This window comes from Aulonocara stuartgranti (genome assembly GCF_965226115.1).
Source record: "Aulonocara stuartgranti genome assembly, chromosome: 16".
Classification (NCBI taxonomy): Eukaryota; Metazoa; Chordata; class Actinopteri; order Cichliformes; family Cichlidae; genus Aulonocara; species Aulonocara stuartgranti.
This window is the reverse complement of record NC_138952.1, coordinates 19363867-19390370: the sequence shown is the minus strand read 5'-3', so window position 1 is coordinate 19390370 and position 26504 is coordinate 19363867. Positions and strand designations below refer to the sequence as shown.

Here is a 26504-nt window from a genome sequence, read left to right as displayed (position 1 = left end):
GAGACCAAACAGCCACTTCACAAGCGCATGGCACAACACAGAAGAGCCACCTCCACAGGACAAGACTCAGCAGTCCATCTGCATCTTAAGGATAAAGGACACTCTTTCGAGGATGCCAATGTTCACATTTTGGACAGAGAGGACAGATGGTTTGAAAGAGGAGTGAAAGAAGCCATCTATGTCCACTGTGAGCAAATATCTTTGAACAGAGGCGGTGGCTGACTGTCTGCCATAATCCAGTTTTGAGATCCCTTCCCAGCAGCCTTATCACCCACTCACTCCCTGAGCCATCTGACCTCAGGAATTCGCATGATAGGGTGGGGCTAGGTTTCACAATGAACTCACCCGAAACTCTGGATTGTGACTCACACCCGCTTTCACGCCTAGTGATTAGGTAGAGGATCATCAGGGGGTCTCTCCACAATCTGGGACTCTCCACAATTTGACCCTTAGAAATGAAGAAGCTTCTCGGATGAGAGGTGAAACGTCTTCAAGCAATTTAAAGAAGTCCAGATGCTTTTCTTTCCAAGCTCCTTAGATTTGGAACAACACAACATACAACTTAGTTCACAGATTTGCGTTGTCCAGGGTTTATTTCTGCGATTTCACACAACCCAGGATTCAAATCATGAATTTACAACATTATGAATGAAATGTGCTCTATTTTATTTCCTTAGGGATTATTAAAGTATTCTGATTGTTTCAGGATGACCTGCCATTATCCAATGACACATCTGCTTACCTGTATCTTTTGCTCGTTTCTCCTCCTCTTCTTTTCTATTTTTTCTAAACTGAGCACCTGATGGCTTTGAACTTTTCTTGTCTATCTTCCATTGGTTTTAATTTTGCACTCCAGTATGAACACAAATCCCCCAACCCAAGGATCACCACAACATAACCTAACAGACCTACACCTTAGTTCACAGATTCACTTTGTCTATTATTTTATTTCTGGGATTTCACACAACCCAGGATTCAAATCATGAATACATGATGGTCTTGGATTTACCTCATTATGAATGAAATGTGCTCTATTTGACCGCGGTAAAGTGAGCCGTCATTTGTGAGCCGCGGTCAAGCCAGCCGCCTCCTATCCGCCACATAGATTTCCTTGCGCTTTTACACCAGTCTTTACGGTAGCGCCTTTTCGCTTTATATCCTGATTGAAAGCCTAGACTCGCGCACACACGCGCGCGCGCACAAATTACAATGGAACAGCCCAATACAGCCATCGTGACAGTCTGGTTGCATATTCAAAAATTCATTAAAAATCATTCTTAAAAGTTGATGCCAAGCTTTCAACACAATCCTCTTCTGGGACAGGTTTTACCCAGATTTACTGTAATATTACTCAGAATTCACAGTAAACTCATATTCAGTGCAATACAGTCAAAACACTACAATTATGTTTATTTCAAAAATTCATTAAAAGTCATCCTGAGTAGTTGATGTCCAACTTTCAACACATCCCTCCTCTGGGATACCTACTGTACCTGTGTGCCAAGTTTCATCCAGATTCACTGTAAAATTCCTCAGAAATTACAGGAAACTTGTATTCAATCTAATACAGTCAATACAATAGAATTATGTCAATTTTCAAAAATTCATTAAAAATCATCCTGAGTAGTTGAGGTACAACTTTCAACACATCCCTCCTCTGGGCGTCCTGTGTGCCAAGTTACATCTCAATTCACTGTAATCTTTATCAAAAATTGAAAGAACAATTATATGTCAATGCTGGATGTGTGTCCTTTCAAAGTGACACTAAATAACAGAACTCAGGCACATCAGGGAATAATCCAAAAGGCGGATTTATTAAACAAAAACAACATACAAAATATCTCTAACCCATACTACATAACCTAAAAAGAAACAAAGGGACACTTAGAAGCACAAGAAAACAATACTGAAAGGGCAAGAGACACAGTCCAAACATAATCCACAACTAAAATGCCAAAAGAACAAGTCATCCCACATAGCAGACGGGTCTTGCCTGGATCTGGTGTCAAGCCGGCACTGCTGGCTGACTTCTGGCATGGTAAGATGGCACTGTTTATGTGATGGCATGCCACATTTGGCCTGATTGGGTGAATGTGACATGTTGTATAGAGCACTTTGAGTAATATGGGTGAGTAAAAAAGTGCTGTATAAGAATCAGTCCATTCACTGTCTGAACAGAGTTTCGTCATGTTACTTTTGCACTATTATGTTCCAGCACATGTTGTTATTACATGGCTTACATGGCTAAGGTACACATTAGGCTGACATCTGGGGCCAGAGCTGAAACTGTTCTGGGCCAGCACAGGGCCAGCAGTGTGTCTGCAACTGGCCTTGTGCTGGCTCATGTGTGGGCCACCTCTGGTAAACCAGATCTGGGCCACCATAGGGCCGTCATTCTTTGCGGTACGCAGGCCATGTGTAAGCACATTGTGTAGGACAGATCCAGGCCATACCAATTTTGCTATGTGGGAGGAATTATGTAAAAATAGAAACATCATAAAAATGAAAATGAACATAAAGTAAAATGTACTGAAAAGAACATCAGTATGGCCATCATTATTTGCTTGGAAAGTCTAAAGTTCCATGGCTTTGAACAGCCAGAGAATGCAATGCCCAGCTTAGAATGACTAAAAGTAACTTCTTTTAACATTCTGTCATTCTGCTTCTATATCAAAAATCCACTAAAAATAGTCATTTGAAAAAAAATATTCGCCACTTTTCATCAGTTTGGGTTCCTCTGTTTATAGCAATTTTTAGAAAAGAACCCAATACCTTTGTCACTATACAGTTGTACAGTGAGATACAGAGCATCTCCTACTCATTGCAAACATGCTGGGAGGGTGGCTTTATCCGCCTTAGTGCAGCTGCTGTACCAAACTGTGATGCAGTAAGTTAGTAGGCTCTCAATGGGCGAGTGGTGGAAGGGTGAGCTGTAGTCCACAAAGAGCATTCTGGCGTAGCTCTGCCGCTGTTCTAGGTGACTCAGCACCGAGTGGAGGGTGATGGCATCTTCTGTGAATCTGTTTGCACGGTATGCAAACTGGTGGGGGTCGAATTCTGGGGGGAGGTAATCCTTGGTGTGCTGAAGGACTAGTCTCTCAAAGCATTTCATGATTACCGGTGTGAGGGCCACAGGGCAATAATAGTTCAGGCTGGTGATGGGAGACTTCTTTGGTACTGGGATGATTGTGGCTGATTTTAGACAGGATGGGATGGCTGCTTCATCCAGTGAGAGGTTGAAGATTCTGGTGGAGATGAGGGTGAGCTGGTGGGCACCGGCCGCCTTCCTGGGGTTCACTGCTAGGAACACACATCTGACATCGTGCTCCGTTACAGTGAATGGAGCGGTGCAGGAACCAGGTGAGGATGAGGATGGGAGCAGGGCTGAGGCAGATGAATGCTGCTGTTGTGGTGTTTCAAAGCAGGCGAAGAAGCTGTTTATTTCCTCTGCTAGCTGCACACTCAGGTTTTCTGTTTTCACAGTTCTGCCTCTGTGGTTTATGATGTCTATTATTCCATGCCATGTGTTGTTGCTGGACAGGTGGGACCCCTTTTCAGGTCAGCTCGAGCAGACCTGTACAGAGCTCTGTCAACAGACCTACAGGGAGTGCAGAATTATTAGGCAAGTTGTATTTTTGAGGAATAATTTTATTATTGAACAACAACCATGTTCTCAATGAACCCAAAAAACTCATTAATATCAAAGCTGAATGTTTTTGGAAGTAGTTTTTAGTTTGTTTTTAGTTTTAGCTATTTTAGGGGGATATCTGTGTGTGCAGGTGACTATTACTGTGCATAATTATTAGGCAACTTAACAAAAAACAAATATATACCCATTTCAATTATTTATTTTTACCAGTGAAACCAATATAACATCTCCACATTCACAAATATACATTTCTGACATTCAAAAACAAAACAAAAACAAATCAGCGACCAATATAGCCACCTTTCTTTGCAAGGACACTCAAAAGCCTGCCATCCATGGATTCTGTCAGTGTTTTGATCTGTTCACCATCAACATTGCGTGCAGCAGCAACCACAGCCTTCCAGACACTGTTCAGAGAGGTGTACTGTTTTCCCTCCTTGTAAATCTCACATTTGATGATGGACCACAGGTTCTCAATGGGGTTCAGATCAGGTGAACAAGGAGGCCATGTCATTAGTTTTTCTTCTTTTATACCCTTTCTTGCCAGCCACGCTGTGGAGTACTTGGACGCGTGTGATGGAGCATTGTCCTGCATGAAAATCATGTTTTTCTTGAAGGATGCAGACTTCTTCCCGTACCACTGCTTGAAGAAGGTGTCTTCCAGGAACTGGCAGTAGGACTGGGAGTTGAGCTTGACTCCATCCTCAACCCGAAAAGGCCCCACAAGCTCATCTTTGATGATACCAGCCCAAACCAGTACTCCACCTCCACCTTGCTGGCGTCTGAGTCAGACTGGAGCTCTCTGCCCTTTACCAATCCAGCCACGGGCCCATCCATCTGGCCCATCAAGACTCACTCTCATTTCATCAGTCCATAAAACCTTAGAAAAACCAGTCCTGAGATATTTCTTGGCCCAGTCTTGACGTTTCAGCTTGTGTGTCTTGTTCAGTGGTGGTCGTCTTTCAGCCTTTCTTGAACTGAACATAAGTTCCCTGCAATTTCTGAAGAATATTACAGTAAATCTGGCTGAAACTTGGCCCAGACGTACAGCAGGTTTCCCGGAGGAGGGATGTGTTGAAAGTTGGACTTCAAATACTAAGGATGATTTTTAATGAATTTCTGAAATTTCCATAATTGTAGTGTATTGGCTGTATTAGATTGAATATAAATGTCCTTTAATTTCTGAGGAATTCTACAGTAAATCTGGATGAAACTTGGCACACAGGTACAGTAGGTGTCCCAGAGGGGGGGATGTGTTGAAAGTTGGACATCAACTACTCAGGATGATTTTTAATGAATTTTTGAAAATTGACATAATTCTATTGTATTGGCTGATTGCGTTGAATATAAGTTTCCTTTAATTTCTGAGGAATTCTACAGTAAACCTGGCTGAAACTTGGCACACAGGTACAGTAGGTGTCCCAGAGGAGGGATGTGTTGAAAGTTGGACATCAACTACTTAGGATGATTTTTAATGAATTTCTGACATTTCCATAATTGTATTGACTGTATCGGGCTGTTTCATTGTAATTTGTGTGCGCGCATGTGCGTGCGACTGTTCGCGCGCGCGCACGTGTGCGCGGGTATAGGCTTTCAATCGGCACATAAAGCGAAAAGGCGCTACCGTAAAGACTGGTGTAAAAGCGCAAGGAAATTTATGCGGCGGATAAGAGGCGGCTGGCTTGACCGCGGCTCACAAATGACGGCTCACTTTACCGCGGTAGAGACTGCGGTCAAGTGAGCCCTCACTTACGAAGTCACAGTCAAGCTAGCCGCTCCTCCAGCCGCACCGAAAATGTGGTTGCACTACTCTTACGTATATTACAGTATGGGTGAAGACTGGCTTAGAAACGCAGTGTTTTGTGTCCTGACACTATTTTACTTCACAATCCACTCCCAGTTTTAGTGTATCTCCACTTTCCCCCCTGTGATCCACAGCCCAAATTACTGTATGATTCAGAGAAAATTAACAATAAAATTTACCCAATTTACTCAACTGTACTTTTAATGTCCTCATCTTTGAGCTCAGATTACAGGAAAACTATAAGAGGTGACACAGATATTTCACTGGATTATGACTCTAGGCTGTCGCCACTCTTCACCCTGTGATCCACAGCCAAAATTACTGTACGGTTTTCCAGAAAATTGATAGTAAACTTTGCACAATTTACTGTACTATACTCTATATATTCTCATCTTTGAGCTCAGATTACAGGAAAACTGTAAGAGGTGACACAGATATTTCACTGGATTATGACTATGGGTGACCCCCACTCTTCACCCTGTCATCCACAGCCAAAATTACTGTACGGTTTTTGAGAAAATTGATAGTAAAATCTTCCCATTTTGCTTTACTGTACTCTACATATTGACATCTTTGAGCTCAGATTACAGGAAAACTATAAGAGGTGACACAGATATCTCACTGGATTATGACTCTGGGTGACCCCCACTCTGCACCCTGTGATCCACAGCAACAATTACTGTATGGATTTCTGATAAAATTAAATCCTATTCCATTACCAAACAAAATGAGTTCATTGAAGTATTTGCTTAACTACAAGAAATTTCTTTCCACACACAATTTAAATTTTTCAAAATGTCATTCACACACCACCTCAAGTAGCAACTTTAGTTTTAGACATTATTTATTCAGTGTTTAATCACAACAATAGTCACCTTAAGGCACTTACATAATAAGTTAAACCTTACAATAATACATACAGAGAAAAACCCAACAATCATATGACCCCCTATGAGCAACAGTGGGAAGGAAAAACTCCCTTTTAACAGGAAGAAACCACCGGCAGAACCAGGCTCAGGGAGGGGCGGCCATCTGCCTCAACCGGTCAGGGTGAGAAATTACATTTCTCAGATTACTGATTTCTCATATTACTACTACACAGTTTAGATATATTGTTATTCATTATCTGTCATCACACAAATCAACCCAAAAAATCAAAAAGGAAATACTTGAAGTACGAGCACAAAGCAAGAATGTTATACACATTGTGTTTTACACATGTGTTCCTCAAAACACCAATAACAACTATAAGCAGATTATTCAAGTAGCTTTCACTGCATGTGGAATTAGGTTACACAAAGCACACACTTCCACTCTGTCTTCTGAGCACTGCTGAGCTGTTCATTTGTCATGTCCAGGCATTCAGAATGGAACCAGCGGTTGCAGTTATCACACTGGATCTGTAAACAAAAACATATGAACTTTCATAAACACATTACGTAAATAATTCTATGTTTTAATCAATGACAATCTTTAAGACACAGAGTCAAATACTTTGTTGTAGATAACATAAAACAATTTTTAAAAATACTATACCTGAAGGAAAAAAATGTCCATCCCGGTTTTCCCTCCAAGGCACGAGCGATAAGCAGAGTTCTGTCCTTTCCTTCTAAGATTCCTAATTATTTAAAGTAACACTCAGGTATGCCATTCAGCGTGTTAGTACGAGCTCGGGAGCAGCTTGGGAGAACAAGAAAACAGAGACTGCTTTAGGTTGCCTTCCCAATCGACTCAAAGGTTTATTTAGTACATAACAGCTTATATAGAGGAAAAAAAGGTTCGTGTGTCAGCAGGTTCCGGTACAGACCAAATAAGGAAACGTCTTCCTGCCTTCTGAGCAAAGAAGTATCCTTTGTGTAGTTTATCAGTTCAGCTACAATTTATGATCATCCCAGCAAAATACACTCCTAGACATAGAATACAGAGTTCTTTCATTAGTGAATTCTGAAACAAACCACCTGGCTTTTAACAAGCTCTTTTCTAAAAGATAAGGAAGGGAGGATGGGAGTAAGGAAGTTAGTGTTCATCAGTTTGACACAAATAAATATGTCCATTTGAAGAAGATATTACACACCGGAGGCCTCAAGTATTGTCTGTGCAAATGTCCTTCGTGCCTGGGCCATCTCTTTTTTTGTCGTCAAAAATGTCATTTCTGGTTTATTTGGGAATGCTTCCATTACTACTTTGACCATCTGAAATAAAAAACCCCAAAAACAATTAATTGAAAACATCTGCAAATGTTACACTTCCTGTTTACACAATTTAACCTTTTAAGGTTATTTTAACTTCCCCCACCCCATCTTCTTATCTAATTTCACAGAAAAATATTATTGCGTTACTGTGGTACCATACCATGATGACCATTACTCCTCAGCTAGAACCATCCCGTTGAAATGGATGTGTCAGTACTCCTCCTCGAAGTCTCACATTCACCCAGTCTGTTTTGTTGTAGCATGTCCTCCTCATTTTGAAGTATTCACTTTGTGAACATAACATACATCACATTTATATACAAATGAAAGATAAAAGTCACACAGAAAAAGACACATATAGTACATATCACTGTTTTTAATGGTGTGTCAGAAAGCCCTGTGCTCTACATTATGTTAGATGAAGTATCAAACTTATTAACATGTTCTTTTAAATCTACAAATGTTAACTGTCTCAAATGTATCACTGCTTAAACACTGTCAGTGGTTTTTTTATTATTTAAAATTACATATGTGTGTAATTTTGAATTATTTTTTTAAATTCTTTAAAGAACTGATAGCCACAGATTTTATTAAACTTTAATCTACAACCATACATTCACCTTTAGAAAAAGACCTCCTAAGTCCTCCTGTCACTTCTCTAATACTTCATGTTATTATATACATGTAATAACGCATAATTACCAGAATCTTTTGGCTGCACGGTCACACTCTTCCTGCTCCAAAGAGTTTCTTGAAGGATCGACCAAATACAGACAGCTGTCATCTGCATTTATGTACTGCGATAGATATATAAATTTAAAAAGTACATAAATTTTCAATAATGTGTTATTGAAACAAACTGTTTTCACAGAAATGCTGCTCATACTAACCAGAAACTTCCAGTGTATATTTCCAATGTTCACAAAGGATAAAACGGCTCTGTAGTTGTCAAAGTTCACCTGTGACATATTAGGAATTAATTACAAATTTGCAACAATACCTTTTCCATTTCGAGATATTAATGAACTTTTAAAAAATTAATTCTAGAATATATAAAAAATTTTTTTTACCTTGGACAAGCTTTGTCTCCTGATTAGTTCTCTCTCTCCATAGAGGATCACACCGCTCGTGTAGTGGTTCATAATGTAGATATTATTCCCCTGATTTAGCCGAATGGCCCAGTGGTGCAGGAGACTTTCAATGACCTGAGGAGTATAATAAATAACCTTTTATTACTTTGTAAACATGATAAAGTTTTGGAATACAAAGTTTAATAAAGATTTTTTTAACTTACGTATACTCAGTATTCAGTCATGAGGATATGCCTGGAATGTCGATCTAAAGTAGTACTTACTGAATGTGTAGGGAAAAACTAATGTCCTGCACCAGCTTTAACGTTAACCTTATGCAGTACTTTTTTTTTTTAAATAACTAGTTTACATACCTCTCCAACAAGCCAGCTGTGTGGTCTAAGGGTCTGGTCTCACTGTGACGTATGACAAAGTTGTTACCTCTAATCTGAGATGGGACCACAGAAACAACAACTTCCGTTTCCTGTTGTTTCCACAAATATGCGACCTGTGTTTCAACAAGACAATAGTAACTAAATTCAAATAATTCTTCTTATGAGAACATTCATTGTAATCAATTACAACGGTTTTAAATCTAACTCAAATAAGTATTTAGTCAGCCACCGATTGTGCAAGTTCCCCCACCTAAAATGATGACAGAAGTCAGTAATTTGCTCCAGAGGTACACTTCAACTGTGAGAGACAGAATGTGAAAAAAAATCCATGAATTCACATGGTAGGATTTGTAAAGAATTTATTCGTAAATCAGGGTGGAAAATAAGTATTTGGTCACCTCAAACAAGGAAAATCTCTGGCTCTCACAGACCTGTAACATCTTCTGTAAGAAGCTTTTCTGTCCCCCACTCGTTACCTGTATGAATGGCACCTGTTTGAACTCATCATCTGTATAAAAGACACCTGTCCACAGCCTCAAACAGTCAGACTCCAAACTCCGCCATGGCCAAGACCAAAGAGCTTTCGAAGGACACCAGGAAAAGTATTGTAGACCTGCACCAGACTGGGAAGAGTGAATCTACAATAGGCAAGCAGCTTGGTGTGAAAAAACCAACTGTGGGAGCAATCATCAGAAAATGGAAGACATACAAGACCACTGATAATCTCCCTCGATCTGGGGCTCCACGCAAGATCTCATCCCGTGGGGTCAAAATGATCATGAGAACGGTGAGCAAAGATCCCAGAACCACACGGGGGGACCTGGTGAATGACCTGCAGAGAGCTGGGACCAAAGTAACAAAGGTCACCATCAGTAACACACTACAACGGCAGGGAATCAAATCCCGCAGTGCCAGACGTGTTCCGCTGCTGAAGCCAGTGCATGTCCAGGCCCGTCTGAAGTTTGCCAGAGAGCACATGGATGATACAGCAGAGGATTGGCAGAATGTCATGTGGTCAGATGAAACCAAAGTAGAACTTTTTGGTATAAACTCAACTCGTCGTGTTTGGAGGAAGAAGAATACTGAGTTGCATCCCAAGAACACCATACCTACTGTGAAGCATGGGGGTGGAAACATCATGCTATGGGGCTGTTTTTCTGCCAAGGGGACAGGACGACTGATCCGTGTTAAGGACAGAATGAATGGGGCCATGTATCGTGAGATTTTGAGCCAAAACCTCCTTCCATCAGTGAGAACTTTGAAGATGAAACGAGGCTGGGTCTTCCAACATGACAATGATCCAAAACACACCGCCCGGGCAACAAAGGAGTGGCTCCGTAAGAAGCATTTGAAAGTCCTGGAGTGGCCTAGCCAGTCTCCAGACCTCAACCCCATAGAAAATCTGTGGCGGGAGTTGAAAGTCCGTGTTGCTCGGCGACAGCCCCAAAACATCACTGCTCTCGAGAAGATCTGCATGGAGGAATGGGCCAAAATACCAGCTACTGTGTGTGCAAACCTGGTAAAGACCTATAGTAAACGTTTGACCTCTGTTATTGCCAACAAAGGTTATGTTACAAAGTATTGAGTTGTATTTTTGTTATTGACCAAATACTTATTTTCCACCCTGATTTACGAATAAATTCTTTACAAATCCTACCATGTGGATTCATGGATTTTTTTTTCACATTCTGTCTCTCACAGTTGAAGTGTACCTCTGGTGCAAATTACTGACCTCTGTCATCATTTTAGGTGGGGGAACTTGCACAATCGGTGGCTGACTAAATACTTTTTTGCCCCACTGTATGTGTCAAGCAGGTAGACAGGCCTTTTGTTTTGCATATTATTTTATTTCCACTTTAGGGAAGCTGTTGGCGTCTTTTTGTTTTAGTAATGTCTTTGATCTGGCTCAGCCGCCCGGTTCTCGTCCCCAACATTTTTCTTTTGTTAAGCTTACTGTTATCAGGGAATGGTAAATGAACAGTAAACCTTGCCTGATTACTAATCTTCCCGTTTCCCTCTCATTGATTTATTTGGGTTGTCATGGAAGAAGTATTAAACAATGCCTTTTATTAGAACATAAGCATTGATATGCAGTAATTGTATTTGAATTAGTTAAATATGAGTGGGCAACTCTGACCATGACAAGACTGCATTTACTTTAAGGAATTAATAAAAAAAATGTAGACATATTGTTGTCATTATTTTTACTCTTCAATTTGATGTGTTTTTTCTTTAAGATAGTATCAGAAGTTGCTCCTCCACCATGAAAAAAAAAAACGGTTGCATGCATTCTTTTACTACATCCACGATTCTCCTCTGTGGTCTTCCTCACTCATCCTGTTTGGAGCTTAATGTTCAACATCCTTTATCTATTAAAATTACAGAAGTAGAAGAAAGTAATCATCAGAGCAGGAATCATGATAAATGATAAATAGATTACCAGTACATGAAAACATAACATTTGCATAATTTCTCTGATAACCCTGCATTGGATGGGTTTATTAACGGTGGGCTGAAATTGTACTATAGTCTGCTGATGAGGAACTTTTTTGAATGTTGAATTAAATGTCCTCCACAATCTGTATATGAATTGTCATTAAAACCATAGAGATTCTTACTTATAAAGGAAAGAAAAGTGTGACAATGCCCATCAACATATAGTGTATATTTTTTGAAACATTACAAAGAGGCGTGTGCTGCTGAACTTGGGGAGCCGCTACAACGAGTCTTCAACCTCAGTCTGCGACTGGGGAGAGTGCCCGCCCTATGGAAGACATCCTGCATTGTCCCGGTCCCCAAAAAGAACCGGCCCAATGAGCTGAATGACTTCCGACCGGTGGCACTGACGTCACATCTTATGAAGACTCTAGAGCGGCTCTTCCTCAACCTCCTCCGACCACAGGTACAACATGCCCAGGACCCACTACAGTTTGCATACAAGGCAGGTGTCGGAGTGGAGGATGCCATCCTGTACCTCCTACACAGAGCCCACTCACACCTGGATGGGGGAAAAGGCACGGTCAGGATCCTGTTTCTTGACTTTTCCAGTGCCTTTAATACCATCCGGCCCTGTATGCTTCAGGAAAAACTGAACAGGATGGAGGTGGACCCCTGCCTGGTGGCTTGGATCTCCAACTACCTCACCGACAGACCACAGTACGTCAGGCTGAAGGACATCACGTCTGACACTGTGGTCAGCAGCACAGGAGCACCACAGGGAACTGTGCTGTCCCCTCTTCTCTTCACCCTGTACACCTCTGACTTCTGCTACAACTCTGAATTATGCCATATTCAGAAGTTTGCAGATGACACGGCCATCATGGGGTGTATCTGGGATGATCAGGAAGAGGAGTACAGAAGTCTGGTGAGGAACTTTGTCGCATGGAGTCACACAAACCACCTGCAACTCAACACCTCAAAGACTAAGGAACTGGTTGTGGACTTCGGGAGGTCCAGAGAAGGTCCACTGCCGGTTCAGATAGAGGGGGAGGAGGTGGAGGTGGTCAACAAGTACAAGTACCTCGGGCTGTGGGTGGACAATAAACTGGACTGGTCATGCAACACAGAGCACCTGTATAAAAAAGCCCAAAGCCGACTGTACTTCCTCAGGAGGCTGAGGTCTTTTAACATCTGCAGGAAGCTCCTGAGGATGTTTTACCAGTCAGTGGTTGCTGGAGTACTTTTCTATGCTGTGGTGTGCTGGGGGAGCAGCACAGCAAAGAGGGACTCATCCAGGCTGGAGAAACTGATCAGGAAGGCTGGCTCTGTGGTCGGCATGAAGCTGGACACTCTGGTGACAGTGGCAGAGAAAAGGACATTAAAGAAACTGATGGACATTATGGACAATGCCAGGCATCCTCTGCACACGGCCATAAACAATCAGAAGAGTCTGTTCAGTGACAGGTTGCTTCTCCCCAAGACAAGAACTAACAGACTTAAAAACTCCTTTGTCCCACACGCCATCAAACTGTTTAACTCCTCTCTGGAGGGGGGGGGGAGGGGAAACAGGAGGACAAAGGAGGGGGGAACAACTAAGCTGTAGTGCCTCTTCACCTCACTGTGCAATACCTTGTGCAATACTTTTTGTAAATAGTCAACAGTGCAATAGACTCAATACTTGAAATGTGCAATTCACTTGTATTTTTATTTTTTATTCCTATTTATTCTATTTATCCCCTTTGTATATTTTATTTATATTTGTCTCTGTATTTATATATGTGTGTGTTTGTGTGTATATATATATATAACAATTCTGTAACTGTAACTTCGGTCGTTGCTGTGCTTTTTTTGGAAGTCGAATTTCCCAGAGGAACCCACCCGAGGGATTAATAAAGTTCTATCTTATCTTATCTTATCTTATCTTATCTTAAGATACATGTAATTCTGGGTTCACCTGAATTACAGATTAGACTGGTGGACAAACAGAGATGCTGTGTACAACTGGTGACAGCATCAGTGACAGGGATGCCAAAAGGAAGAACAAATTAATCAGCAAGGCTGGAAGCAGAATTAGGAGGCGTCATAGTCAGCTAGGGTCAGAGATCAATGAACAAATTTCCCACTTTCTTGGATAATGCATCACCCTCAAAAGGATTCAAAATTTGGGCCATCAAGAACAGTTCAGGAAACCTCTTTTATTGTTTCGTCTGTGAAAATGTATAAATGAAATGTAAATTATGTTAAAGGCAAACACATTTGTAAGCAATAAGAAACAAACATGCTTTGCATTATGTCTTTAAACATCTGTATGGACTTGATACAATATTTATTAACTGAATTTAAAAACATGTCTTACATAGTGGGAGTATTTCTTTTACTGATGATATTACAATGATATGTATTTTCTATGACTAAATAATGCTCTAACACATGGCAATAACAGCAGATGTGGCAATTTTGTAATTTGTTGTATAAATTTGATATTATTTTAGGCAGTATATTTTCTTAGCCTTTATCATACTCAACTATCATACTCAACACAGCAATCTCAGAAACCGTACAGTATATTTGGCTGTGGATCACAGGGTGAAGAGTGGAGATGGCCCAGAGTCATAATCCAGTAAAATATCTGCGTCACCTCTTACAGTTTTCCTGTAATCTGAGCTCAAAGATGTCAATATGTAGAGTACAGTAAAGCAAAATGGGAAGATTTTACTATCAATTTTCTCAAAAACCGTACAGTAATTTTGGCTGTGAATGACAGTGTCAAGAGTGGGGGTCACCCAGAGTCAGAATCCAGTGAAATATCTGTGTCACCTTTTACAGTTTTCCTGTAATCTGAGCTCAAAGATGAGAATATATAGAGTATAGTACAGTAAATTGTGCAAAGTTTACTATCAATTTTCTGGAAAACCGTACAGTAATTTTGGCTGTGGATCACAGGGTGAAGAGTGGAGACAGCCTAGAGTCAGAATCCAGTGAAATATCTGCGTCACCTCTTACAGTTTTCCTGTAATCTGAGCTCAAAGATGTCAATATGTAGAGTACAGTAAAGCAAAATGGGAAGATTTTACTATCAATTTTCTCAAAAACCGTACAGTAATTTTTGCTGTGGATGACAGTGTGAAGAGTGGGGGTCACCCAGAGTCAGAATCCAGTGAAATATCTGTGTCACCTCTTACAGTTTTCCTGTAATCTGAGCTCAAAGATGAGAATATTAAGAGTACAGTAGAGTAAATTGGGCAAATTTTATTGTTAATTTTCTCTGAATCATACAGTAATTTGGGCTGTGGATCACAGGGGGGAAAGTGGAGATAAACCAAAACTGGGAGTGGATTGTGAAGTAAAATAGTGTCAGGACAGAAAACACTTCGTTTCTAAGCCAGTCGGCACCTATACCGTAATATGCGTAAGAGTAGTGCAACCACATTTTAGGTGCGGCTGGCGGGGCGGCTAGCTTGACTGTGACTTCGTAAGTGAGGGCTCACTTGACCGCAGTAAGCAGAGCGAGTGGATTTTTCTGTTTTTTCATTGGCAATTACAGCGAGAAGTCATGCAACGCTATTTTCCCCTGATAACTTGTCGTTTGTTGCTAATATCTGCGCTTCTATTTGCCAGAGAAGCTGACGGTACGTAGTTTGTTTTCCATACTTCGATAGGCTGCAGCTGAAGGGAGATAATCTGGCAGATGTTACAACTGAAGGCTGTAAAAATCTAACAGCGAAAAATGTGGGACTAGATAACGTGAGTGAAGGGAAAACAGACTAGAAATGAAAAACCAGGTATGACAAAGTTAAATTTAAACCGAAACAGCAGTAACGCTTTTTATAAAGTAAAAAGTGAAAAGTTCAAAAACTTTTATATTTTGTTCACATTTTTTCGGCGAATGCTGATTATATAAGACAAGTTTGTCTTCAGCTGAATAAATTCAATTGAAGCCAGACTTTACAGATAGGTAGGAACCTGGAAGGTTTTAGATTAATAAGGCAAAACAAGTCAGTAGTAGTTGGTAGCACATGGATTCTTGCGTATGCTTTAGATTTTCAGAGTGTATTTTGGAGCAATTACCCAACGATTACCCAACAGGTTATTTTTACTTTGATTTGTCTGAGTTTTGTAATTGTGCAGTTGTGTTTATGTCGGTCACATTTTGTGTGGTAAATGGTATTTTGAGTTTTAATTGTCTTTACTGTACTGTGGTTTGTTGTATTGTAATTATATTGTGCTTTGTGGCCTACAGTTACTAAAACTGTTTTGCTAGTGTTTTTTCTTTTGTTCCTTTTGTTTGCTAGTACAAGACAAAAGAGCTGTTGGAGGCAGGCAACTTTGCAAGACTGAATAAAGTGACTGTTTTGAGTTGTCACCATGGTGCTTGATTTGGAATAATGTATGAAATACCCTGACACCCATTAAGTCCGCACTAGTGACAAATATCTCATCCTGATGCTAAAGGAAGTGGCCATACCAACGTTTCTAGTTCTTCTATATTGAACTTGGAAAAATGTGTTTTTATTGTATGAAGCCTGGACGCATTGTAGCTGAGTGTCCCATTTTAGGTAAAAACCAGGAAGCCACACCCATGGCTCCAAATGGTTCTGTACAGGCCAAATAACCAAATCAGACACTATGCTCTGAGAGTTTTTGCTTGGGTTTTGAACAATTTATCCTAGATGGACTTGGAGCTGTAATTTTAAATCTGTGTAAATCAGACGTGCACTGTGGTCACGCCAGCATCGAATCCATCCAAGTTATATGGTTTATTAAAATAATCAAATTACAGCATTTACATTTATGTTAGACTACTTTTAATTAACTGCTTTAGCTGTAACTTTAAATCTGTGTAAAGCATCTCCTCTCTTGTCTCTTATCTTTAAGCTGAGGTTTGATCTTAGTGTTTCATGCTCTTTACAGCTCTAAAGGTGCTTGGTGGAAGTGTGACAGCGGTTCAAGGAGGTACGGCCATCTTACCGTGTCATGTCATTGACACCAATGATGACCTGACACAGATTACCTGGCAAAGGAAGACTAGAAAAAACCCTCATAATGACAATTTTATTACTATCCAACCCAGAAATGGACTACAGTTTGTCAATGGACGTGATGATCGATTTAAATATGTCGGGAATTTTAACAACAATAATGGAACTCTCCAGTTATCCAATGTTGCCCTGAAGGATGAAGGCAGCTACACGTGCATCTTCACCCTGTTTCCAAGTGGAAATCAGAAGATTGAGATTCCTCTAAACCTGCTCGGTATACAAATGAAATGTGTTTTAAGATATTCTAGGTGTTTGTATAACCGATGTAGATAGAGTTACTTTTACTGTCATGCTTACATGTCAACTTATTTGTGTGCTGTACCTCTCCTAGTGCCTCCTTTCACAAGTGTGATGGACAATCTTCCCACTTTGGGCACAGAAGAGGTTTTATTTGCTACCTGCACGGCTGCTGGATCGAAGCCTCCTGCAGAGGTGAGGTGGCTCACTGGTGCTTTGGGAGACAAAGTGAGGACAACAACAAACTCCACCCAGTATGACAACGGTACGACTACCACAGTCAGCTCTCTGTTTGGTGTTCCTACGAGAGAGATTAATGGTCACCAGATCCAGTGTGTTATCAGTGGTGACTCCCTGTCTGCAGAAGAAACCCTGGCCTTCACCATACAGGTCTACTGTGAGTATCAGCTGCTCATGGAGTTTATTATTTTTCCTCTTCTTTTTTTTTTTTTATCACTGTTCATTTAAGAATTTTAACAGTTTAATGAAATCATTAATAAAGTACACCAACACACCCAGGATCAATCTCAGCCTGTTTTATACAAAAACAGACATAAACGTTCTCATATTTCTGTCTTTGTTCAGGAGAAGGTTTTAGCGGGGGGGGGGGGGGGGGGGGGGGGTTGCATTTGCAGTTGCAACCTTATCCCTGCTGGCATGACTTTGCCTCTGTGTTAAGTCTCTTAAATTTAGGTTGTCACAGCAGACGGAGAGATTTCCTCAAAAACCAGACAGACTAAGTTGCGACATTTAGACTCGTATAAAGGGTGTTGTTACACCACTATTGCAAAAGATGAAATCATGTAACCAAAAAAATACAGTGAAGTCATACCACAGTAGTTATTCCAGTGAGATGAAACTATTGACTTTGAGTCCAGACACAAGTCTGTTTCCTCAGTGACTGGTACTACAATACTGGAATATTTGTGTGCAATGTGGTTCTATACATGCATTCTTATTAGATACATTATTAATATAATGTATGTCACTTTTTGTCAGTTGTTCCGTAATTTTAGTTGCTCTCTCTGCAGACCTTCACCTCTCAGTACCAATAAACTACTATTTCAGATATTCAGCCTGTCCTGCAGAGTTTGTGGCCTGAGGTTATGTCCTACTGGTTCCTGCATGACAAAACACCATGTCACTAAGTAAAAGCTGTCTTCTCAAGCTAGATGATGAGTTCAATTAGCATCATTCTCTTTCCAGTGAGAAAATCTGTGCAGTTCCCCTAGGTTCAAGGTTCTTTATTTGTCACATGCATAGTTATACAAGTATAAAACAGTGAAATGTAACCTGACACGCTCCTCGACTTGTGCAAAAATTGCAGGGGGGTAGAGGAAGAACATTATATATATATATAATATAAACATGGGTATTATCAAACAAGCAATTCATATGTCAAACTATAAGTAAAATTAAATGAGGCTGTTTTGAAGTATTGTGTGCTCTTTTTTTTTTAGTGATGTTATATAACTGTGGTGTTCTGTTTCTGGTGGAATTCCCCAAAAGATCAAGAAACCTAATATGTTGTTTTTAGTATAAAGTGACTGTACGTGAGCCGGTGACACCTTTGACTGTGTTTGAAAGGATTAATCTTTGAAACTGAATGAAAACCAAGATTTGTGGTTTTGCCTGACGTGACAGGGTTCAAACATTTATGAAACATTATTTTGACATGATTAGTATTTCCTTAGTTTGGGGTTTACAGTTTTTTTTTGTTTTTTTTTTCTTTGATTTTTGCAGTTTCTCCTACAGAAGTGAAAATTTCAGCAATTTCAGAGGATTCGTTTGAGTGTGTGACAGAAGCTAACCCAAATGCAAAATTCACCTGGATCAGGTAAAGCAGTTTTAGTAATGGTTTCGGTTGAAATATTCATTTAAATGCTGAGAGAGAAAGAGACTTATATTTAGAGGCACATGTACACATGTGGGTAAAAACTCTTTTTGTAGTGCTGGCAGTGAATTTTGCAAAATAAACTGCAGACTATGATATCAGATGAAAGCTCAGTGTGAGTACTTTAAGCACATAATCTGCGATCTGATCAAAAGGTCAGCCAGTTAAACTTAATTGCTCAGTGATTTAATACCCTAAAAAAATCCTCCACCTCACTTTCTCTCAGAAGCATAATGTTCCTCATGTTCAGTTTGTTAAGAAAATAACATCCATAACATGGATTTAGAAAATGTATGCCCACGCATATGACAGAGAAAGGAGCCATTTTTCTATTAATGCAATCCTTTTAGAAAGTAAAGAACTGGTGCTGTTTTAAAAAGTTCATGAGGTCATTCTTTTCTTATTTTATTTATTGAATTTTATTGTTTTATTTATATTTTGATATTGCTAGGGATGATGCAATGATCGGGGACCATTCTTAATTTCGTTGTTCTCATGACAATGACAATAAAGTTTCTGATTCTTAATGATAAGGTACCATGGAAAGTTGTGTTATTGTTAGCTGACCTGGCCAGAGGACCGGTGAGCTCATGTCTTTGTCCTTATGAACAGTGTTGCCAACTTAGCGACTGATGGGCAAAATTACGTGCCAAACCATGCTACCTTTGTGAATGTGACCTACAAGCATACTTAAAGGGTAAAATTAAGTGCAAACCATCCTGGCTTTATGAATATGAGCTACAAGCATACTCTGATGGGCAAAGTTAAGTGGCAAACTGTCATACCTACTTATATTTGTGCTGGAATTACTCTGTCACAGGAGAAATGTGCATAAACTACTTACAGTAGGACGTTTTGCCAAAATAGAATGGTTTGTCAGAACACCGGTACCAAGCCTGGATAAAGGAGGAGGGTTGGAATTATGACATTAAAAAAACCAATAATTGCTAAGATAATTTAATTTATAGTTCTAAATATATTCTAAATGCATTTAGGTAGTTTTTTTACTCACTTTATTTCTGTCCCACGATCAATGTTCCCTCTAATTTTTCATGTGTCTGAGCAAAAAATAAAGAAAATTTTAAAAAAAGGAAAAAAAAAAGAACAGACAGTTACCTGAACCTGCAGCTATTTTGCATGCATACTTCTATCCCATTGGTGTTATCCCAGAAACTGAAGAGCAACTGGAGGGGAACCCAAGGAGATGATTTATTGATAGCGACATCACCTTTTGACATTAACGTCATTCATACCAGTATTTTAGGTACTGTTTTTTTTGGCAAGCTCTTGCAGATGCTATCAAGATTCGGCTATTGAGATTTTATTTTTCTGATCTTTTAGCCAATAGCCAGAGAAAAGATAAGACTTTCAGTTATACGTGTAACTGATCCACCTTTATTTGTATGAACAGGGATTACATTTGAGAGACCATCAAGTGTGCTGCTTTTCCATAAATTGCCTATGTGGCCTCACTTTCCTCTTTAATTGATATCGTTGTATAAACTATATAAACCCAGTTCATTTGTGTATAGTACATATATAATGTGGTTGATAATGTAACTTTTAGATGGTTTAACTCTGAACTACTTTGAAGTTATAGGGAGGTCACTTCAGGTTAATACTGTAACACTGGTGTCTTCAGTAATGCCATTGTCTTGACCGCTAGAGCACATACATGATGACTCTAATTGGATGTTGGATTTTCCATGTGTGAATGGGAATACAGAGATGCTGCCCATGTGTCCAAAGAAAATTAGATGGACTTAAATATTGCTATTTAATACATATACCAACAGTGAGTCAGTATTGTTGTGGAATTTTGCAAAATGGAATAAAGTGGAATAAAGTCTGCAACACGGAAAGAGCTATTTATTTCTGGGCAGGAGAGCCAACACACACATCAAACATCACAGTTCACAGTCATGCCTGCTCTGCCCTTCGGATGCTTCTCTTTTACCCCTCCACACACAACTCTCTGTATCTTTAGGTCCCACGGCCTGTGGATGAAGACCTAAAAGCTACTCCCACTATCTTTTCCCAGGAAGCCCCTGGCGCTGGCTCTGAGATTCATCCTTCTGAGCAAAACAGTTAGCAGATAACATAATGAAACATCATTGCACCTAGCTAAGCAGTTTTCCTTACGACGTCATACTGACAGACACACACACACACACACACACACACACACACACACTTCACCTAAGCATACAAAGGTTATACCAAACCCTACAGTGAGATTTTAAACACATAAAGTCTAAATGTGAGGATAAACTAGAATTTTGCATAAGAGCTCTATTTAATTGTTGTTACAATGTCCAGACAATTACATTAAGGCAGGGATAGTTCAGTAGGTGGAGTGGTGGCCCCATGATTGGAATGTCGGGGGTTCGACTCCACTGAACGGTTACCCTGAGGTACCCCTGAGCAAGGTACCGTCCCTACACACTGCTCCCCGGGCGCTGCATTGGTGGCTGCCCACTGCTTCACTGGGTGAATGGGTTAAATGCAGAGGAGCAATTTCCCTATGGGGACTAACACACACACACACATTAGCCTTTTACTGTTTTTAGATATTGCTTCCAAATAGTTAAAAGGTTTTTGTGTTTAGTTAGATCTTTATAAGTCCAAGTTTTTGGATTCAAAACCAGGGCTATATTGGTGTTTAGCAAGGTAACAAGACTGCGACCGTGTTACCTTGCTAAAAGTTTTCAACAACTAGAGTGTAAAATTCATAAAGTCGCCTAATTTAAAAAAAAAAAGAAAAAAAATCTTATTCAACAGATGATTATCTCATGTTAGGGTTGGGTGTGGAATTCTTTGTTGAAGTAATAGCAGCCAAGCAACCCAAGACCATTTAATTTGTTCATGATATGAGGATTCATGAGGTAGTTTACACATGGTTCCTGGATTGGTGTTGGTAAAAAAAAACTAAATGGTAAGTTGTGGAGAGAAGCTAACTGGTGGAAGAGTATTAGCTCCAGTGACAAAGGCAAGAATTGTTCCCAGCTTCTGTGTTCCCACTTAAAGTAATGGAAAAGCAAAACAGTCAAAAATTGCATTAAAAACAAAACATAAACACAGCAACACAAAATGCTTAAAGCATTACATTTACCTGCTGCATCTGTTAGGTAGACTCTTCAAAAGTAATGAAAACTGCTTCAGCATGCCCTTTATTGCTACTAGATGTAGAAAGGCAGATGGTAAAGAGGCTCTCAAGAAGATCAGCTGTGAGCATTGATGATTCATTTGTCTTCTTGGCTTTTCAGCCAATCACAGCAGTACAGACACCCTGCCTTGCATTTTTACTATACTTTTATACACATACCCATAGGTGATGTGTCGGTCGATATATGGATGATGCTTTCCAAAAAATAGCAACTAAACAAATAATTTTATCAGGTGCTTCTGAACTATAGAAATGCCTGGTCTTCAGGGAAAGCTGTTTTCGTGATGTATGATGTTCATACTTAAAGTTGGGACATTTTTAAATGTAATTGTAGGTAAGAAATTCACTATGTTCATAAAACAAAAGTGGAATTACAAATAACATGATTTTTTTTCACATACTTATAAACTCTTTTCATATTAAACCGCACCAGTGTCACTCAGCGATCTTTGGCTTCTCTCTCTGTAGTTCACTGATGATCCAATAAATGTGAGGAATCCCTGGCCAATGCAGTGCTTTAAATATTTTCAAGTTATATTTTTTTAATCTTAAGTGGCTATATTTTTTTTCAATACTTGAGAGAGCAAGCTCATTCTGCTAGTGTTAATCAGGTGAGATAAATGAGAATCAGATGTGGTGAAACTGAATCTTTTATTATCTAATATCTGAAATTGATGTTGTTTAGCTGCATTACATTGAATGCTTCAATCAATGCTCCCAAATCATTGAATCATCAATCATTGAAGACAAATGTGTAGACTGATGTAGTTTGAACAGATTTAGCAGGGCTCTGCTGATATGCACAAAATACAGTGGCATGAAACCTTACTCACACAAGATTTTCTTCAAAAAAGCAGAAATTAACATGAAAAGTGCCATTTACTCTTATTTTTTTTTATACAAAATCTTAGTGTGAGCAAGTAAAGATCTATAACAAAGAGCTTATAACTGAAATGTATTCGACTTTTGGTACAACAGTTTTCTGCTCTCTCTGTACATTTCATGTTGAGTCTCATTCGTGTTTTTCTAGATCTGGCCAGTCTTTGCTGGAGTCTGCTGTCAAAGTAGACGGTGCAAACCTACAACTGCTCAGCCTGACGTCTGATCTAAATGGACTCTATCAGTGTGAAGCATCTAACGCATATGGAAGTAAACACGGTCAGCTCTATGTGCATGTGACATCAGGTGAAGTCTTAGCTTTTACAGTTTGTTCAAATCTATCTTTTGTTTCTGTTTTTTAGATCTGAGCTTTTGTGGATGTTGTGTCATGTTGCATGTTGATGAATGGTTGTCGGATGCTTCACCCAGTGCAACACATGTTATTAATACATGTTATTCTGCCTCACTGACAGAATCTCAGAGCGTGTCCTAGCTTGTGAAAGCTTTTTTCAGGGTCATATCAAGTTCATCTAATTTATTTTTGTACGTTAAAACTTGAAAATACAAGGAAGTTTTGAATGTGAAATATAAAACTAAATGTTAAGGAAGTGAGAAAGAACAATATTTAATTTCTTTCCCATGATATTGTTTCTTCTTGTGCCCCTGCAGGAACAAGCCGTGTTGCCTGGGCATTATTTCTTGTTTTGCTTTCCCTGAATGTTGGGGCTGCAGCATGGTACTTTTATAAATCTGGACGTTTTAAAAGGTACTTTGAACAATAACATAGCTAATATGTGGTATAATATGTAGTCATTCTGATATAACAGTATATGGACATAATGGACAACTGGGTCTAGTAATCTTTGGTAAGTAGAAAAGGGTAAAAAATCAAATGCAGGTACAGTCCAGACTCAGGTTTAATTCAAGGGGCTGGAAAACAATATAAATGTCTTTCTTTCTTTTTTTCTTTTATTTTTTTGCACAATTCAAAATCAAACATCCGTTTTGAGGGTCTCAAATTGGATAATTTCCTCAGAAGCTTTTACAGAAGTGTCCCACATAGCAAACTTGGTATGGCCCAGATCTGGCCCACACAATGTGCTTACACATGGCCCACATACCACAATAGGCTGTAACTAAGCTGCTATTGAAAGACACATTGCAAACTAGCTGTTTGCAGCATTATCAAGGGCTGAGTACTTCTTAAAGCAACATATTTCATAATTCGTTCTATTAAAAAAGTATGTTGCAATACCACAGGTAGTTTATTAGTTGATGATCTATATAAATGACATTATTATTGGGAGTTGAGTCTCTCTTGCCTTGGTTGTGATTAGTTTTACTTGAATTTAATGTAAAACTCTATTATCTGAGGTATATTTATAGTTTTAGTTATGCAAAAGGCATTTTATTAAATATGCTTTTCTTGAGGAAACAATTTAAAGCAGCTGAGAAGTTAAAATAATAATTTTTCCATTACTATTGTCTAGGATATTAAACGTTTATAATTATAATAGTTTTATAATATTAAACATTCATTAGCAGATAAACTGAAAGTCTCTTCATGTTCAGTTGAAATTAAATGCAATTTTAAATTAGTGTTCTGCCCCGGCTTCCTCTAACAGCTGTGGGAGCAAATAAGGGACAACATCTGGACCGATGCCTCCACCAACGTGTCATTCCACAGTCAACTGGTAAACATACAGATGAATAGATGGAGGTATTTGGTAACATTTCCTACCCGCGAATCCCTTTTATTTTGTGATTCAGGTTTATAAATGTTTTTGTCTTACTTTAAAATTGCAGTAATTGCATAAATACACGCAAAACATTGGTAACTGACTCCCACTCTCCTTGCATGTCACTCCCACTGCCACAGCATTTTGGATGTGGCTTTTACTGCCTGTTCCTGTTGTCATGAACAACTTAAGCAGTATTTGGGATCCATACTGTTTCCACCAACAGTTTGAAGTGCTTTCATCTGCAGTTGGCTGTTGATAGCAGTTATATTAATGTGGTTACAGCTGTTTTTGTTTTTCCCCATCTACTTATTATTACTACCCTTCATGAAGGGTAACAATGTTAATTGTATATTTTTAGGTTTAAAATGTACAGTACCAGCACAAGTTTAGACACACAGCCTGTTCATCAGCAGTACACCACGAAAGCCCACGCAGACATTGGGTTCAAAACAGCTCGCAGACAGTACAAACACTCACACCAGACAACACCTTGAATGCAGTAATCTGTCTGTCTGGTGTATAATTACTACTGAGCAACCAAAGCTGAGGGTGCAAACACTTGCTCTGTAATTTCAACCAGTATCACTAGTATATAATTTTATAACTATGCAGCCCTGCCTTTGTCCTTTTTATTTAAAAAAAAAAAAAGGAATCTCAATCACTCATCAGGGACTTTTTTATACAGATAAAAGATCCTCCATTTTGCCAGATTTATTATTTTAGGGTTGTTTTTTTTTTAAATTAAATGGTAAATGGCTTGTATTTGTATAGCGCTTTACTTAATGCCTAAGGACCCCAAAGTGCTTTACACTACATTCAGTCATTCACACATTCACACACTGGTGATGGCAAGCTACATTGTAGCCACAGCTGCTCTGGGGCACACTGAATTAAAATCAAAGGTCTTATCCTGCTTAAATTTTTTCATTTAACCATCTATAAGAAACATTAAGTCTGAACATTTTCCGGGAGAGTTTAGCTAGAAAGGAAAGGTTTTGTTTCCCTTATTTCATGTTGTTTTCACAGACCTGTTGATTTCCTAGTGGAACTTTTGCACATCTGTTTTAGGTACGAACTTTTACTGCAGTGAATGATAGAGATACCAAATTTTTTTTCTGAGGAGCATGACTTTTGACCAGTATCTGACCAATCAAGTCATTGTTGCTAAATCAGTGTTTAGATTTTGTAAGTAAATAAGTATTTAGAAGTAAGTATTTTTTGTACCTCCATATTTTTTACTAAAACATATTTAGCTATCTTAATCCTTCTTAGCATTCGATGCACTTGTATATGTATTTTAACTGTACACCTTGAGCTATTTTTCTCTTGTTACTGAAGTGTAGACAGCATTGTTTTTATTTTTACACTAATGGTTATTTGTTACATTTGACCTTTCCACAACCTTAGCCATCACAGCTATATGAAAAGCCTTAACCTATCCTGAAGCCTGAATTTAGCATGCAACAAAACAGCCAAGGCACATTTGGCTCTTTAAAACCTGTCAAAAAAGTGAAACCCAGTAAAAATCTCTTCCCTTTGGCATCATATCTTTACACATTAAAATTATGAGGTATTACTTACTGGTGGCTTCACAAAGACGCTGTTATAAAAGCATGGATTACCTGGGGACAAACTGAGGTGAAATTAAAATAAACTGATATATTTTTTTTGATTCTTTGTTTGTTACTTGTTACTTTTGTGAATGTCAATAAACAGCCAACAGTCTGGTTATGTGTTAATGTTGCCCTTTAACTACAGGACTTGCACCTTACTGATTGTTAATGACTTCCTGGGATCAACTTTGTAAGATGGGGCATAGCAGAAAATTTCTGAGAACCACTTTGGTATATGGTAGTGATAGTATAACATACTCTGGTGTCTCAAATGTGGCAGCTTTGCGTAAAAGATTAAATAACTAAAACATGGTCTTTGGTCTGCATTGTAAATTGATTTGTTTTTTTATTTGTCTTAAAAGTTAAATAAACCTGCATACATATA

General features: G+C 39.1%; 2 protein-coding genes across 7 annotated transcripts in view; one reads left to right on the top strand and one right to left on the bottom strand.

Moving 5' to 3' along the window:
* LOC309690646 (poliovirus receptor-like) overlaps positions 1–26504 on the top strand; it is a 59295-nt gene extending 32791 nt beyond the window's left edge. For 2 of the 5 annotated variants that reach the window (XM_082507837.1, XM_082507834.1), the window contains 5 exons: positions 16461–16802; positions 16920–17222; positions 18569–18662; positions 22916–23070; positions 23434–26504. In XM_082507837.1, coding sequence (XP_082363963.1) covers positions 16461–16802; positions 16920–17222; positions 18569–18662; positions 22916–23070; positions 23434–23546 — 1007 coding nt within the window. In that variant the 3' untranslated portion in view covers positions 23547–26504. Of the gene's footprint in view, positions 1–16460; positions 16803–16919; positions 17223–18568; positions 18663–22915; positions 23071–23433 lie in introns of those variants that run through there. The other 3 variants (XM_082507833.1, XM_082507836.1, XM_082507835.1) reach the window with 3 other exon arrangements.
* Positions 7534–8995, bottom strand: LOC309690367 (uncharacterized protein). 2 transcript variants are annotated; one of them, XM_082507411.1, is made up of 6 exons: positions 8940–8995; positions 8716–8850; positions 8536–8604; positions 8348–8442; positions 7806–7932; positions 7534–7645 (listed from the first exon to the last, which is right to left on the bottom strand). In XM_082507411.1, the coding sequence occupies exons 2-5, from the start codon at positions 8785–8787 to the stop codon at positions 7824–7826; spliced, it is 345 nt and encodes a 114-aa protein (XP_082363537.1). In that variant the 5' UTR covers positions 8788–8850; positions 8940–8995; the 3' UTR covers positions 7534–7645; positions 7806–7823. The 2 variants fall into 2 exon arrangements, with proteins under 2 accessions (XP_082363537.1, XP_082363536.1); XM_082507410.1 differs by having other exon boundaries at positions 8716–8989.